Raw genomic sequence first — 18,838 nt, forward strand, 5'->3', positions numbered from 1 at the left:
ATTTACTTTCATACTTCACAATTGTATAATCATTCCTTTATTTTAATCTTTGAAATTTGCATTTTCTTCCTTTGTTTCTGGGCTAAATGATTGTAGCATCAGAGATAAATGTGGCAGGAGGCCAGTGAAAAAGTTTTGATTACATGGAAAAGCAGTGGTCACAGGTTCTAAATGCAATGTTGCAATTGGTTGATTAAATTAATATGGAATGATCAATTAACCTTATCTCATCTCCTGGGTGTTCTGATTTGTAACATGAGAAAAGCAAGGGAGACTGATGGAACATTAGATGAATATCACATTTCAAGTGCAAGACAAACCAACTGCCTCTGAGAAAAGCAATTGGCTAATAAGATTGCCAGAAATAGAAAGGATAGTTTTGAATGATAAAGATGGCATAGGGGAAAAAAATAAATAAATAAAAATAAAAAAACATCAGTACTATCTGTGTCTGAGTTCTGCATATTAAAGCTTTTGTGTGTAAGTAAAAATAAAAGACAAAAATAAAACTAAATCTTAGGGTTCTCCAAAGTATACTAAATTAATAAATTATACTAAGAATTTGGTTCTGACCTCAATTAAGAAAAACAAGTTCATTACCTATCACTTTACTAAAGACTATATAACATTTAAAAGATTAAAACTTTTATTTAGTGCTTGACATTAAATTGAGAGAAAAAAAGATTTACACAGAAGAAAGCATTAAGAGAAAAATTGGGGTGTTTATTTCAATTTTGATTTGATTCATACAAATTTTAAGAGCTATAATTGGAGGAAGCTAAGATCAGTTTGGGCAAGAGTACTTGGAGAAAGTTTCATATAGGAATATATAGCTGAACCCTTAAGTTAGTGGTTAGTCAGGTAGAGTATTCCAGGTATAGAGACAGGAATACGTATCATACATAGGGTGAGGTGGGTGGGTGGAGAGGAATACAAATACAGTTAAAAAAGCATTGGATCTCTGTAATATTCTTCTCTAAAGTGTAATGTTCTCTGGAAGCAGGTTTCTTTTCAGTTCAATAATTCAGTTCAGATTCAATAATCACTTCAAATGCAGCCAGGAGTTAAAGTCCAAATCCTTTATTGTTTCCTTCAAAGTCTTATCTCTTTTCCTGGGGCCCAGTTAGTTTTCTTAGAGGCCTGTCTCTCTCCTTGGTTCCAAGGGCTCCTGCCGCTAGTCTTTTGCCTCTGCCAGTTTCTGCCTCTAGCTTCCTCTGAATTAGCTTCTAGTAGGCTTGTTTTTTCTAGCCCTGAGACCTCTTCCTTATATACCCCACACTGAGTATACACCAATCATTATATTACTAGGAAACCATTATTTATTGTAGGATTAAATTAATGCTCAACTAGATTTAACCATTGTCTCCCCAATTCTACTTACTTAGCACCTTGTAAGAATCCTAACAGATCTCTTCTTAGAGGATGTAGATTTTAATCCCGCCTGTGATAGTATGCAATCTTGCAAAGTCACTTAATTTCCCTGGGTCTCCATTTGCTCTACCGTAAAATGAGGGACTTAGGATATTTGACCTCTGTGGTTCTTCTCAGCTCTACATAAATTATGCTATGATTTATGTTGCAGAGTTTGTTCATTAAAGGAAATAGCAAGAGATGACATTTAGTAAGGAAAGTGATACCAGAATGTTAAGGGCTTTATCAGGATAAAACGTTTAAGCTTAATTTATAAAGAGTTGAAAATGTTTTGAAATAGGAAAGTTAATGTTGTAATTGTTATTTCAAAAAGAATAGTTTGGTAAAGATTCACAGGATAAGGAGCCAAAACACACACACACACACACACACACACACACACACACACACACACACACACGCGCGCGCGCGCAAGAAAAACTTAAAATTAGTTTGAAAAAACTATAATAACCCAAAGCAATGAAGATATATTATAGGGATAATATTAAAAATGGAGAGGGATGTGTAAAATCTAGAAATCTTTCAGAGGAGAAAAATTATCAGATGATGATTGGCTATTACTAAGGGGCAAAAAAAATGAATTAAAAATGAATACAAAGTATCAATTCTGTTCAAGAATAAACATGACCAAAAATGAATATGTAACTTTCCCTATACTTTTACTACTTCCAAGTTTCCTGTTTCTCTTGAAAGCACCACTATCCTTTCGTGATCTTAGGTTTGTAATCTTAACACTACCCTCAGTTTACCCTCAGTTTTTTAATTTCCCTCTCCCTATATATTCAATTTGTTACTAAATCCTCCTTTTTCTTCTGCCACATTTTTTTCCCATTTGACTTCTTCTTTTGACATTCACAATTAGCACTGTAATTCAGGCCATTGTCACATTTTTCTTAGGTTGGTGCAACAACTACCTAATTAGTGTTCTTCTCTCAAATCTTTTTCCAGTTTAGTCATCCTATTACTGCTACTAAAGTAAAATTCCCTAAATGACTATTTAACTGTGAGACTATCTTATATTCTCTAGAGGTTTTACATTACCTCTGGGTGAAACATAAGCTATTTACCTGTTAAAGTCCTATCCAACCTGGCCCTAACATATATTTTCAACTTCATTGATACCATTGATACTATGATCTCTAGCCAAAAGTGGCCTTGTCTCTATACTTTCCATGTGAGACTCCATTTTTCAATTCCATTCCCTCTGCAGAAATACTGAGATATGTACAGAGAAGAAATAGCCTAGTGTGGGCTTAAAGTATGTGCAAGTAACTTAAGTTTTTTAATGGATTCAATTTTGCAAGTAGAGGAGTTCCAGTTTTTACTTATATCTTTGATATATTATATATATGCATATATAGGCATATACATAAATATATATGCACACAGTACATATATATCTTTATATACATACATAAGCATATATGTACATGCCTACACACATATGCATATATACATATATGTGTGTATATACAAATGTATATATATATATTACATTACATTCAGAATCATTTTAAAATATGTGTGAAAAATCTTCATGAAGCTAGGAGAAGAAATATACATCAAAACTTTAGACCACTATTCAAACTCATGAATGTTAAATTGGGAACAGTTATAATTTTTAACCTTAATAGATGTCATAGGTGTCAATTAAGGAATCTATTTTTTTGAAATGGAAAATGGTAATTCCCCAGTCCTGATATATGTAAAGAAGTTTTATTTTCTTATATTCCCCCCAAAAGAGATGATTTTAAAAGAGGCTATATCCAAAAAGTGAATACATTCAAATACCCATGCATGCATTTTATTGTTTCGTCATTTCCTTTCTCTGTATTGCTAAAAGAAAAAGAATTTAGAATAACTTCAGTGTAGCATATATATATATATGTGTGTGTGTGTGTGTGTGTGTGTGTATTCATTAAAAAAGAAAAAAGCTTCCCATGATTACTTGAATGAAATATAGAGCTTTTCCTTTATGTGTAAATTTGATGAATGTCATTCTCTTGCATCCTGCATGTTCACCATGTAGTTGTATATACTGTAAACAAGTATTGGATTTCAACAGTTTACTTATGTCTTTGATAAACATTTTATAAGCTTGTAAGAAAAGATATTGTAACTTTATACTATGTTCTATATAGGTGTTTTAATGAAATTATTTTGTTATTCAATTTTTACTATCAATTTAAAATAGGAACACATATATGTATAGGACATATGTATGTATGTATATTTAGAGACAGACAGGAAGAGAAAGAGAGAGAGAGAATGAGTATGGGACCTATAGGCTTCTCCTGGGTGAGAAGTTGGGAGAGTTTTCTCACCCAAAAAATGCAATTCAAAAGTTTCTCTGAAGTTTATAGTCTTAGAGAATTGTCTGATTCACTGAAATGTTAGTTATCTATGTAGGGTTACACAGCCTGTAAGAGGCAGAAATTGACACAGGTCCTCTTCTTTTTAAGGACAACTCATGAATTATCTTACCTAATAAATATAAAATAAAATCAACAAGTATTTATTAAGCATCTACAATATATAACAATGTACTAAATGTTGATAAAGACTACAAAGATGACAGTCTACATGGGGAAATATACACATTTAACAATATTTTTGAGTAACTATAATCAAAGACAGTAACTATAACAACAGGAGAAATGGTAGAAAGCAGTAGCTATTTAATTCATGCATATATATATATATATATATGTATATGTATATATATATATATATATATATATATATATATATATATATATATATATATATATATATATATTTGGTAACTAGTGGTCTGAGAAGTTTATTTTTTTCCTGGAGTTTGAAAGATCTTTTTTCCCCCTTTTTTTTTCATTTTCTTTTAAACAGGGGTGGATCTGACTTCACTTCGCCAGATAAAACTTCAGAGACCAATGAGTATGTTGAATGATATAAAACAACTCTTATCATCAGGCGGAAATGTAAATGAGAAAAATGATGAAGGTGTTACTCTTGTAAGTTGAAATATTTCACTCAGGTATATTTAAGAACAATTGAATTTAACAGTTATTAATCAGATATGTAGAACACCCAACACTTGACTAGGCACTGTCAAAAATATAGTTTCTGTCTTCAAGAAACTTATTGTTTAATAAAATGTATAAGATAAGCAAACATTTAAAAATCTTACAAGATATAATAATAGAGAATCAAAAAAGTTTAGAGAAACTATTATAAAAAGTAGAAATGATGAAGATAAATTTCAAAATGAAAAACTAGAGAATGAGTTTCATTGAAAAATATATAAATAATAGAAATATATAAAATAAATATATAATTAGGTTGAGGTCAGATTCCAGTGGGCCTAAAGTGTCAATGTAGTGAATTTAATTTTTATCGTACAGTAAAGAGAAGCTATTGAAAGTTTTTGCTTAGGAGTGTGGTATGATCAGACCTGTGCAAAATCATTACCAAAGAATTAATAAATTATGTCAGTTAATAATATTAAAGCTTTTTCTGTTCTGAATAGTATGATATTTGTAGGGTCAATGCCAGGAATATATCTCATGGGAAAACAAATGCTCATTGTTGGTTTTATTCTTTTGATTTTGACTTGTAAGTACTTCAGAACACCTCATTCTTATTCAAGCCAGCTTCTGATATTAATGACTGTTCCTTTGTTTCCAAAGTTCTAAATTTCTGTGATCATTTATAATTTTTCTCTGTTTCTAGTTCAGTAAGCTGAGAAGCAGTGGGAAATTAATACTCAGTTTTTATTGAATGTTATAGCATAATATTCTATGTCCAATTTTGTGCATAGTAAGATATAATTTCCCTTGTTTATCTTAAAAGAGATTATACTCTAAATTGCCATATAATTTGAAAGAAGAATTTCTTTCAGAATAGTATAGTGTAAATGATGAGAAATTGGTATCTCATTTTGGGGCTTGCCACTGAAACTTCCTGTATGTGTTGTCTCCCCCTAGTGGAAAGTGAGCTATTTGAGAGCCAGAATTTTCTTGTTTTTCTATTTTTATTCCTACTACTTACTAAGTTAAGTACTGGTATACAATAAGGGCTTAATAAATATTGTTCCACTTGCTTATTAAATCATTTAATAGTGACTTCACTTTTTTAGGGAAATGTCTTGAATCATGGATTTTGGTGGTTTGTAGTTTTTAGATTTCTAAGACATGATACTTTCTGGCTTCATATAACTTACTTTGTAGTAGAACTATAAAGATTCACTCATTCATTCAACAGATTATAATCAATATGATATATAGCCTTTGTTATAGAGTCTCCAAGGAACTTTACAAAAATTTAAAAGAGAATACAATGTCTTCCCCAAACATGATGTAGAGTCAGGTGTAATTCCACATTATAAAATGTCTAATAAGGCTTCTTACAGTTTTCCTTTAGACACTGTGGAGTATGGCTTTTGGAGCCTACTTGGACAGTCAGAATATTAGGAAGTGCTTTTCCATGTTATACTTTTTCAAGGTATTAGTACAATATTGAGGCATATGTGGCTAGATAATGTTATATACCCATTATCCCTCTCTCTCTCTTTGATCAATGATTACTGGTAAAAGGTGAGACTTAGAAGTACACAATAGAATTATAAAACAAAGAGAAAGTGTTGCAGGGACTGATTATATTGAATTTATCAAATTGAACATATTTCAAATAATTCAAAATTAGAAATGATTTAAAGTTATAATTGAACTAATAACATTTGAGTTATACAAAGCTATAGCATGATAGAAATGAATTGGACTTGGAATAAATAACTTGAGCTGAAATTTTGTTCCATTTAATATTTGTCAGATGTTGAACAGGTTACCCCCTTACTCTGAATTTTAGTTTAGTTAACTAACCCAGTGCATTCCTGATTATTGCCAGTTATCTTGAATTTTGTCTTCCCCTAAGGGGATTCAATGACTCTGACAGAGAAAGAGATTGATGACTTTGCTCACTCTCCCTCATCCAAGTCTAATTTGTATTTGAGTTAATCTGTGGTATCATTGGTCCTTGTTGAGAATGAAGGGTGAAGAACATTTTAACAAGGTAATTTTAATACCTTCCAGTACTAAAAGCTTATAATTTTATATGGATTGACCTACGAATATCTAAGGACTGTTTACGATTAGAAAATCTCTTTAATTTATACTATATAAATCAGAATGACTTATAGTCATAAATCATTTTGCATGAGAATTAATTACAATATTATAAAGTTGAGAAAAAAACTTAGGAGTCATTGATTATAGCCAATACATTAGAGGAATCTCTACTATGACATACCCACCAAATTGTCCTCCAGCTTTTGCCCAAATACCTTCATAGAAGGAAAGCAATTCTTGTCTTGAGGCAGCCCATTCCATTTTTGGACAGTTCTAATGGTCATGCGTTTTTTTTTGGGGGGGGGTTCCCCTTCCCCTTCCTTCCACACCAAAGTCAAGCCTAAATTTGTATCTTTGCACTTTTAATTCATTGTTCTTGATTTTAACTTTTGGGACCAAACAGAACAAGTCTAATTTTTTCCCACATGATAGACCTTTAATTTCTTGAACACTATATAATAGTCTTTTCCTTCCCCATCCCCTAATATTTTCTTATTCAGACCAATATGTCCAAATGATTCAAGTGAGTCTCATATGACATGAACTTAAGATTTTTCTCCACAGCTGGACACCATCTAACTTTGCAATATGTTTCTTAATTTGTGGTGCTAAGATGAGATCTGACCCTGATGGTGGTCAGTGAGACTATCATTTCACTTATTGAAATTTCTCTTCCTTTTTTCCCATAAGATTTTCTGGCTATTGACTCATATTAAGTTTTCAGTACTCTAAAAGTTCTAGATAATGATCATAACTTCTTTCCCTCTGTATTTCCCAGCTTTCAAAAAACAATGATTCTGTGATGTGCACGACTTTAATTTGTTCTTACTGGGTTTTATCTTATTATGTTCATTTGTAACCTGATCATCATCTTGTGTTAGCTTTTGTCACCTACTTTGAATTATCTGGAAATTTGATAAAATATTTTGTATGACTTTATCCAAGTCACTGGTAAAATCCATGTTTCCTCATATGAAAAGTTAGTAAGACTCACTTCAATGCAGAGAGTTGATAGACATAATAAAGACTGAGACAGATATACTAGAATTTGTTACAGTTAAATATAATATGAACTAGTTGAATGACAAATCTCAGTGATTATTAACTGTTTAACTTTGAGGAAAGTCTAGAAAATTAATCCATGGTGCATCTAGGTGGCACAGTGGATAGAGCACCAGTCCTGAAGTCAGGAGGACCTGAGTTCAAATCTGGCCTTAGACACTTAGTACTTCCTACCTGCATGACTCTGGGCAAGAGTTACTTTACCCCAAGAGGCCAAAGAAAGGAAGGAAGGAAGGAAGGAAGGAAGGAAGGAAGGAAGAAAGAAAGAAAGAAAGAAAGAAAGAAAGAAAGAAAGAAAGAAAGAAAGAAAGAAAGAAAGAAAGAAAACTATATCATTAGAAAATGTAATTAACCCTAAATCATTTAACATTTACATGAAAGATGGAGAAAAAGGTTATGTTGTAGATGATACAAAATTAGGTGAGATAACTAAGAAATTATATGACAAAGTTATAAAAAGTTATATAAAATTTGCTTTAAAAATTCAACTACATAAATGCAACATGATGAAAACATGTGACATGGCAAAGAAAAATGGCAAGTGAATGAAAAGATAATTTTATCATACTTTACTTTGATCAGAGTACATTTGAAATACTGTGTTTATCTCTGGACTTTTTAGAAAAGTCATTAAGTAGTTAAGAATAAATAGTCATTAGGATGGAAACAAAATTAGACATTATGCCAAGGATCATTTGGGGTAATCTTTATTCTTAAAAATATGTCTTATTTGAAAACTTGTCATGTGGAAAAGATGTTAGGCTGTTCTACTTACTCAAGAAGACAAATTATGAGTAAAAGGTGAAAATCTTACAGATAATGAAAGAGAAAAAAAATCTAATAATTAAGGTGTTCAAGAATGGAAATAAATAATTTTGGAGGTAGAAGGTGTAACCAACTTAAGAGTTATTCCAATGGAAGCTGAATGACCACTAGACAGAGATTTTATTGAATACAATTTAAGGTACAAGTTGGGTTAAATGGCTTCTGAGGTCTCTTACAATTCTGTGATTCTGTGTTTAGGAGAAGAGAAAGCATTCTAGGCCTGGAGAACAAGAACAAAGTTACTGATATGAAGCATGCTTTCAAGAATCAGAGGGCAGTCTAGTTTGACATGTGAAAAATGTACTGTTGAATAATGCTTTCTAATTTTGGAAAGGTAGGTTGGTGCTAATATGCCAGAAATATTTGAATTTTAGACAGAAAACTTCAGCTTTTTTACTGAATAGACAATAAGGAGCCACTGTCAATTTTTGGAGAGAGAAGTAATATGAACAGACCTATCTATAAGAAAGGTCAATCTGACAGCAAAATGAAAGACAGTTTGAACTAAAGAGATAGGCAAAGACCTGAAAACCAATTGAGAGGAAATAGTAATAAATCAGGTAAGTAGTAACAAGGGCTATGACTAGAGAGGTAACAGTAAAAAATGTAGAAAGAATTTGAATGTGAGAGATGGAATTTATAGGCTTATTTTACTATTGCATATATTATTGGGGAATTAAAAGTTAAGTTCAGATCTCCAAATATGATACATCTAGTAAATGTTTGTGCCAGAGGCAGAAAGGGTGACATATTCTGGATATGTAGATTTAAGGAAGGAATTTAAAGCTTACTTTTGAATAAATAAAATCCAGGGAGAAATGCATACATACAGACAAATATATATTATAAGCCATAGAAGATACATACCTGGAACTATAGATATGGGAATCAAATAATTTGGAGGAGCAACTAAAATCATCAGAGTAAACCAGTCAAGGAAAATAGTCTAAAGAAAAAACACATAGGCAGAACCCTGGGAGAAAAATCCACCCTAAAGGGTCAAGAAGAAGAGAGGGAGACAGTTAAAAAAAATGCAGCAGCAAAGGAACAATTAGAGAATCAGAAAGAGACCAATGACATCTACTGGTTCAGAAGCCAAAGAAGATAGTCAATAGTGGGGAGTTGACTAAAGTATATATTGGTATGCTGGTAATGCTTAATAATGATTTGGGGATTAGGGAATGAACTGGATAAAGGAATATGAGATTTTTAAGTTTAATCTTCATTATTAACATTTTTCCCATGAATTTCTTAAGTCTAGAAAATTTTAAATAAGGTAACTCAAGTTCTGATTTGTAGCATTTCCCAGTTTCTGAAGTGTGTATCTTTACGCTGAAAATTCAATAATTTAACAATCAATTCTCCAAATAAAATTTAAACTGGCTCCCATACACTCTTCATATTATTATTACAAGCTGCCAAAAATCATTGAATATATTTATTGAAAAAGCCATTGGCTTTTATGAGTAAAAAATTATTGGCCCCATTTGAGAAAGTAATTTCAATTCAATTCAATTCAATAAAAGTGGTTAAAGAAATAGTGTGAAAATAGAGTGTTTAGATATAATCAATAGCAAGCATTTATTAATCACTTAATTCTGGGAATACAAAACAAACAAAAATAAATGGAACCCCTGCCCTCAAGGAAGTTACATTCTGATGGAATAAGAGAGAACATAAAAGTATTCTGAAAATCAGCAATGGGGGCTGTTTTGGAAAGGTCCTGGGAAGGGAGGTTGGCTGGTCTGGGCCTTTCCTCAAAACACAGGCTCTAAAAACAACTCACAAATGAAAGAATTGAGGGCTCATGCTGCAGATTGGAGGGAGAAAACAGTTGAATCATAGTGACAAAATTTGGAGAGTTAAGATATAGACAGCTTTCTCAAGTCATGTCATAATTAAAGGGAGCAAAAAGATGTTTAGAAGAATTAAGGAAAATACATTTAATACAGGAGATATGGGCATATTTGGAAATAGCAAGAAAACAGTGTAAAAGGAGAAATTTATTTAGATATTTATAGATTCACTTGAGATACTGGTTTGATTAAATGATATCTAGAATCCCTTATAATCATGAGATTCTATGAAGATACATTGATTGGGAAGCAAATAAAATCTGCCACAAGATCTCAGAGAGATAATAAGGCAATGAGATTAAAGAAACAGTCAAAGGAATTAGTGGAGAGTGGAGCTCTCCCCAAGGAACCACAACTGGGGTTGTCAATACCTCCAGCACTATTTCCTCTGCATTTGGAATCATTCCTTTAACTCTAATCTTTGGTAGGAGGATACATCAGACAGCTATTCATATAAGGAGTTATTCATGGAAGTTATTCATATAGAGAGTAGGATTTATAATTCCTATCAGATCCCCAGCCTGTACATTAAATCTCCTCTTGCACTGATCTCATATTCTCAGGAATGGAATTTAAATTAGTCTTGGAGGGAGATCAACATGGTAAGCAATACATAGCTTGTTTTTGGTTTTGTTCAGTAATTTAATTTGTTGAACTCATTAGAGGTTTTCTTGGCAAAGACACTGTTTTGCCATTTCCTTCTCCAGTTTATTTTATAGATGAGAAACTGAGGCTAGTAAGTGTTAGAAGCCATATTTGAACTAAGAGAGATGAATCTGACTCCAGGCCCAGCATTCTGTTCAGTGTATCATTTAGGTGCTCCAAACATAGCTAGTTACTTGATTAGATACCTAAGAAAGTTCTTTGTACATTATCAAGCAGTATGCAAATGGAAGCTGTTATTGTTGAGTTAATACTATTATCAAACTAGGAAGAAGAGATTTTATAATTTATGGCATTTTGCTTTCAACTCATATACATATAGAATAAAAATTTCAAAAAAAAAGCTTTATTATTTTTTTTCTAGATCAGAATATTTTGCAATTCTTTAGTGAAAAAGTGACCTATTTTTAAAGGAGGTATTGGGAAAGAAAAATAATTACACCATTTTTTTAACCTTTTTGAATTTTTGTATTCTTTGTGACCAATTTTCCATTGAACAGACAACATAAATGTTGCTGATAATTATATAGTATTACCTAACATTACATGTCATCTTGAGTATTCTTTACAATAATAGTTACAAAGAATTGATGGCTGAGGAGACAGAGGGGAAGAAACCGTTTTCTCCACTTAAAGATCATTGCATTTATAAAAGAGCAGTTTGCTTTCATTTTAATTTTAGCACTGATTAAATCTATTTATTGTAATGCTTATCATCATTGCACTGCTTCTTATTCTATGTAAGGATCAGAGGATATTTTGTAGTCAGTCACTTTTTTAAAGAGAATGTTTAAAAATACCAGTGGTATCCACTGGATGATCTCTATCATAATTTATAATGTCATATAAAGTTGAATGTTCAGATTCCTTAATTTGATAAGACAAATGCACAAGAGAGATAAATCTATCACAATAACAGTCTGCAGTTAACTAATTTCATTTTGTTTAGAATGTTAACAATGTTACATCTCTTAGTGTATTGGATCACATAAAACTTCTTCATGTGAATGAGAAGTCCATAAAGTCTGATTCAGTTCCCAAAGTTACACTTGACTGCAACATATTAAGATGCATTTCTTTGTTTTTGAACATGTTTTATATTTGGTAGAATCTATAATAGTGGAACTGAATCAGTACTAAATTTGAGGAATATGAACTAAAGCTATGATGATCAAATAACATTTTTCAAAAAACTTTAAAAAAGGAAACTTAGGGAGTGGGGGAAGAATAGAAAGTGTGTTTTTAAAGCATTCCTATGTGTGTTTTGTCTTATAGAATAGATATTGTCCTATTTTTATAGATGGGGAAACTGAAGTCCAAAGTCACAAAGTTAAGTGGCAAAATTGGGATTTGAACATGAATCATTTGGTACTACCAAATGTAGTGCTCTTTTCAATAATATCATAACTCCCTCTTTAGAAAAGAGATTCTGTAAGATCCTTGCTAGCTTGGTTAGTATGATCATTTCTAAGATCATTCTTAGACTCTCAATGTATTTACCTCATCTAACTCCTTTAATTTCCACTCTAGTCATATGAAATTTGAATTTGGAATTTTACAGATTAGTGATAGGCAGTGGCCTTTCTTGGGCCAAAAGGCATAAGAACATAGAAATTCTGATCCATGTTAAACAGTGTCTTATAATTCATTGATTTTTACATCATTTGATCAATCAACAAGAGTTTATTAAACACATATTCTGTATCTAGTAATGTGATACATCTATGACTAAAATACAAAGTATGAAATATTAGCTACTTTCAGAAGGTTTCATTTGACAAAATGAGTCAGCATGTATATAAAAAATGTACAGAGAAAATTTAAAATAAATACAATGTAGCAAGAGAAGAATAGCGTACCATGAAAGAAAGTGGAAAAAAGCTTCATGTTAAAAAATGATGATTGGTGTATATTTTGAAAAACGACTCTGTGAAGCCAAGCTAAGGAGAGAAAACATTTTGGAAATAGTTACTATACATCACAAAGGACACAGAGGTAGGAGATAGAGTGTTATATGAGTACTGGAGAGAATATAAGTTTGACTGGATCATAGAATAGGGTAAGGGAAGTAATGTGTGGTAAAGCTGAAAGTATAGATTAGAGTAAGTTTACAAGAGCATTAATTTTTTTTAAAATTTTTTTATTCATTTTTCCAAATTATCCCCTCCCTCCCTCCACTCCCTCCCCCCCGATGGCAGGTAATCCCATACATTTTACATGTGTTACAATATAACCTAGATATAATATATGTGTGTAAATACCATTTTCTTGTTGCACATTAATTATTAGCTTCCGAAGGTATAAGTAACCTGGGTAGATAGACAGTAATGCTAACAATTTACATTCGCTTCCCAGTGTTCCTTCTCTGGGTATAGTTATTTCTGTCCATCATTGATCAACTGGAAGTGAGTTGGATCTTCTTTATGTTGAAGATTTCCACTTCCATCAGAATACATCCTCATACAGTATTGTTGTTGAAGTGTATAGTGATCTTCTGGTTCTGCTCATTTCACTCAGCAACAGTTGATGTAAGTCTCTCCAAGCCTCTCTGTATTCCTCCTGCTGGTCATTTCTTACAGAGCGATAATATTCCATAACCTTCATATACCACAATTTACCCAACCATTCTCCAATTGATGGACATCCATTCAACTTCCAGTTTCTAGCTACAACAAAAAGAGCTGCCACAAACATTTTGGCATATACAGGTCCCTTTCCACTCTTGAGTATTTCTTTGGGATATAATCCCAATAACAGCAATGCTGGGTCAAAGGGTATGCACAGTTTGACAACTTTTTGGGCATAGTTCCAAATTGCCAAGAGCATTAATTTTTAAAGGAGTTTTTGCTTTATTTTGGAGGCAATAAAGGAGTCACTGGTATTTGAGTAGAAAGACATATTTAGAACCAACTTGTTTAAGGAAAATCATTTTAGCAGTTACATGGAGGATAAAATGGCGAGAAATTTATGGGTAAGAGAATAATGCAAAATTAGATCTTCTATGGTAGCAATTCCTGATCCCACTTAATTCCAGTGGTTTCCCTTTATCAATTATTTCAAATTTACCCTATATGTAGCTTGTTTAAACTGAGCTCCTTGATAGTAAGGATTATCATTTATATTTATCTGTATTCCTAGTTCACAGCACAGTACTTAGCATGTAATAGGCACTTAGAAATTTTTTTTGGCAGATTGATTGATTGAAACTAATGTTAACAGTCTAGACAAGAGGTAATGAAGGCTTGGAATAAGGTTATAGATTGCTATAACCTTATGAATAAGGAGAAAAAATCAGATGAGATAGATATAATAGAAATGCTAAGATAAAGTGAGGAAAACTGAGAGTGAAGAATATAACTTCACTATATAATGAACCTGAGAAAATGGAAGAGTAGCTTCTATAGAAATAGGAAAGTTTGAAAGAGGGCTATGTTTGGGGTAAAAGATAATAATTTCTGCCCTGAACATGTTGATTTTGATATGTTTGAAGCATATCTAGTTTGAAATGTCTAAAAGGTGTTTTGGCATTTGGAAATAAAGCTTAGAAAAGAGACTTGAGTTAGTTACATAGATTATCTGCACAAAAATGAAAATTAATGCCATGGGAATAAATGAGTTCCAAAAAAGAAAAAAGAGGATAGAAAGAACAGTATCCAGATAAAGTCTGAAATATGTTTAGTTAACATAGAATATTGATGATAATCCAGCAACGAAGGTTGAGTAGAAAGAGAACATGGAGGAAGAGAAAAAGGAGAGAAAGAGCAGTGTTACAAAAAAGTGAAAGAGAACAAAATAAAACAAGGACAACACCAAATACTGAAGAGTTTGAGGAAGATTAGGACTCAGAAAAGATTATCCATTTATACGATCTAGCACCAAGGTGACTCATCATTCATATTTCTGTCTTCAAACATTGGGATCCTGAGCTCCAATTAGAGATATTTCACTCTATCTTGCCTGGTTCTAGGACTACCATTCCATTTCCTGGTCACCTCACAGCCACTCTACCCCTTCTACTCTAGTTTCCCTATATGTGCTGTCTTCTTCTATTATAATATAAGCTATCTGAATCCAGAGAAAGAATTGATAAATAGAATAAGTATATATATATATATATATATATATATATATATATATATATATATATATATATATATATATATATATATATGTGTGTGTGTGTGTGTGTGTGTGTGTGTGTGTGTGTGTATAAATGTATATTTGTATGTATATATATACAAGTATACATACATATATATGTGTATACTTAATTGAGTAATAATAGCCATATTTAAGACAGAGAGGAAGAGGAGAGGGAGAAGAGAAAAATTATATTACTTTATTATATATTAAAAGGAATAGCAAGTTATACATAATAGATTTGCAGTTTCGTGTGCAATTAATTGTCTTTTTTTATTTTGCTAAGTTATGCATTTTGTTTAGTCCATAAATTGAAAATTATTCCTTTGGTACGTGGATTATGCTGTATGTTTATTTGTATCCTCAGACCTTAGCAAAATTTCTGGCACACAGAAAGCAATCAATAAATACTTTCATTCATTCATTCATTCACTCTTTTATTCTTTGGACTGTCTTTATATAGCCAGGTTGGAGTTGTGAATATTTAGAGGTAGAAGTTCCTCAAAGGTTTTTGTAGTAGTACTGAAGTTACAGACAGAGAAACTCCCGAAGCTTTGACTACAGCCTCTTTCCCTGAGTGTTAAAAAATTAAACAGAACTGACAGGGAAAGTACAGGAAGCTGGTTAGAAAAGTGAAGTAATGGATAATTCAGAGCTATGAGATCTGTCAGACACCATCTTTTTGAAATGTTATTTTGGATCTGAAACAATGGTAGGTAGTGTTCATGCATTTTTAAGAACCAGCTTCAATATCATTATTTTCAGTTAATACAACTATCATAGAATACTTATTTCATGAAATATAGAGAATTATACATAATCCTTTGAGGAATTTATATTCTACTCTAGCTGAGGAGTAATAAGACAACCAGGTAAATTGCTATAAAATGAAGCAGAATATATTCTTGAAGAGAAATTCACTTCAGTGAGAGCTCAGAGGAAGAAGGGTAATATGCAGGGTGTCCCAAACATTTCAATGCACTTTTAAGATGTAATAACTTAGAGGATTGTTCAAACTTTAACAGATTAAATAGCAGTTACGACTTAACACTGTACTAAGACTTTTGGGGACAACATATAAAATCTAAAGATTATGAAAGAAGAGAGGTGATCTTTGAAGAGGGCTTTCAAGGCTGAATAAGATTTTTTTTAAATTATAGTTTTTATTTACCAGATATATGCATGGGTAATTTTACAGCAATGAGAATTGCCAAACCTTTTGTTCCAATTTTTTCCCTCCTCCCTCCCCAAGATGGCAGGTTGACCAATACATGTTAAATATGTTAAAGTATAAATTAAATACAATATATGCATACATGTCCAAACAATTGTTTCACTGTACAAAAAGAATCAGACTTTGAAATAGTGTACAATTAGCCTGTGAAGGAAATCAAAAATGCAGGCAGACAAAAATAGAGGGATTGGGAATTATATGTAGGAGTTCATAGTCATCTCCCAGAGTTTTTCACTGGGGGTAGCTAATTCTGTCCATCATTGATCAATTGGATCTGAATTAGATCTTCTCTTTGTTGAAGATGGCCACATCCATCAGAACTGATCACAATATAGTATTGTTTTGAAGTATATAATGATTTCTTGGTCATGCTCATTTCACTCAGCATCAGTTCATGTAAGTCTCTCCAGGCCTTTCTGAAATCATCCTGTTGGTCATTTCTTATAGTACAAAAATATTCCATAATATTCATATACCACAATTTATTCAGCCATTCGCCACGTGATGGGCGTCCACTACAAAGAGGGCTGCCACAAACATTCTTGCACATATATGTCCCTTTCCCTTCTTTAAGATCTCTTTAGAATATAAGCTCAGTACTAATACTGCTGGGTCAAAGGGTATGCACAGTTTGATAATTTTTTGATAACATAGTTCCAAATTGCTCTCCAGAATGGCTGGATATATCCACAATTCCACCAACAATGTATCAATGTCCCTGTTTTCCCACATCCCCTCCAGCATTCCGCATTATCTTTCCCTGTCATTCTAGCCAATTTGACAGGTGTGTAATGGTATCTCAGAGTTGTATTAATTTGCATTACTCTGATTAATAATGACTTGGAGCATCTTTTCATATAAATAGTTTCAATTTCTTCATCTGAGAATTGTCTGTTCATATCCTTTGACCATTTAGCAATTGGAGAATGGCTTGATTTCTTATAAATTAGAGTCAATTCTCTCTATATATATTTTGGAAATAAGGGCTTTATTGGAATCTTTGACTGTAAATATGTTTTTCCCATTTATTGTTTCCCTTCTAATCTTATCTGCATTGATTTTGTTTGTACAAAAACTTTTCAATTTGATATAATCAAAGTTTTCTATTTTGTGATTAATAATGATCTCTACTTCTTCTTTGGACATACATTCATTCCTCTTCCATAAGTGTGAGAGGTAAACTATCCTATATTCCTCTAATTTATTTATTATCTCATTCTTTATGGCTAGGTCATGAACCCATTTTGACCTAATTTTGGTGTACAGTGTTTAGTGTGGGTCAATGCCTAGTATCTCCATATTAATTTCCAATTTTCCCAGCAATTTTTGTCAAACAATGAATTCTTATCCCAAAAGCTGGAGTCCTTGGATTTGTCAAGCACTAGATTATTAAAGTTATTGATTATTTTGTCATTTGAAACTAACCTATTCCACTTATCAACTAGTCTATTTCTTAGCCAATACTAAATGGTTTTGGTAACTGCTGCTTTATAATATTATTTTAGATCTGGTATAGCTAGGCCACCTTCGTTTGATTTTTTTTTTCATTAATTCCCTTGAGATTCTTGATCTTTTGTTTTTCTATATGAACTTTGTTTTTATTTTTTCTAGGTCATTAAAATAGTTTTTTGGGAGACTGATAAGTATGGCGCTAAATAAATAGATTAGTTTAGATAGTATTGTCATCTTTATTATATTTGCTCGCCCTTTCCAAGAATATTTACATATTTTTCCAATTGGTTAGATCAGACTTAATTTGTGTGGAAAGTCTTTTGTAGTTTTGCTCATATAGTTTCTGATTTTCCCTTGGCAGATAGATTCCTAAATATTTTATACTATTGGTAGTTACTTTAAAAGAAATTTCTCTTTGCAACTCTAACTGTTGGATTTTATTAGTGACATATAAGAATGCTGATGATTTATGTGGTTTATTTTGTGTTCTGAAACTTTGCTAAAGGTGTGGATTATTTCTAATAGCTTTTTGGTATAACATATCATCAGCAAAGAGTGATAATTTGGTTTCCTCATTAACTACTCTAATTCCTTTAATCTCTTCCTCAACTCTTATTGCCATAGCTAGCATTTCTAATACAATATTGAATAGTAATGGTGATAGTGGGCAACCTTGTTTTACTCCTGATCTTATTGGGAATGGTTGCAGTTTATCCCCATTACATATGATGCTTATTGGTGGTTTTAAATAGATGATACTGATTATTTTAAGAAAAAGTCCATTTATTCCTATACTCTCAAGTGTTTTTAATAGTAATGGATGTTAGATTTTAGCAAATGTTTTATCAAATGATCATATGGTTTTTGTTAATTTGGTTATTAATATGGCCAATTATACTAATAGTTTTCCTAATATTGAATCAGCTCTGCATTCCTGGTATAAATCCTACTCAATCACGATGTATTATCCTGGGGATGATTTTCTGTAGTCTTTTTGCCAATATCTTATTTAAGATTTTAATATCAATATTCATTAGGGAGATTGGTCTATAGTTTTCTTTCTCTGTTTT

The 18,838-nt window shown here is 31.9% G+C and overlaps 1 protein-coding gene across 9 annotated transcripts in view; it reads left to right on the forward strand.

Moving 5' to 3' along the window:
- MYO16 (myosin XVI) overlaps positions 1-18,838 on the forward strand; it is an 899,069-nt gene that overhangs the window by 346,126 nt on the left and 534,105 nt on the right. For 8 of the 9 annotated variants that reach the window (XM_074299517.1, XM_074299521.1, XM_074299522.1 and 5 more), the window contains one exon: positions 4,300-4,424. The exons of the other annotated variant lie outside the window; for it this stretch is intronic. In XM_074299517.1, coding sequence (XP_074155618.1) covers positions 4,300-4,424 — 125 coding nt within the window. The remainder of the gene's footprint in view (positions 1-4,299; positions 4,425-18,838) is intronic. 9 annotated transcript variants of the gene reach the window in all.

This window comes from Sminthopsis crassicaudata, chromosome 3 (genome assembly GCF_048593235.1).
Source record: "Sminthopsis crassicaudata isolate SCR6 chromosome 3, ASM4859323v1, whole genome shotgun sequence".
Lineage (NCBI taxonomy): Eukaryota > Metazoa > Chordata > Mammalia > Dasyuromorphia > Dasyuridae > Sminthopsis > Sminthopsis crassicaudata.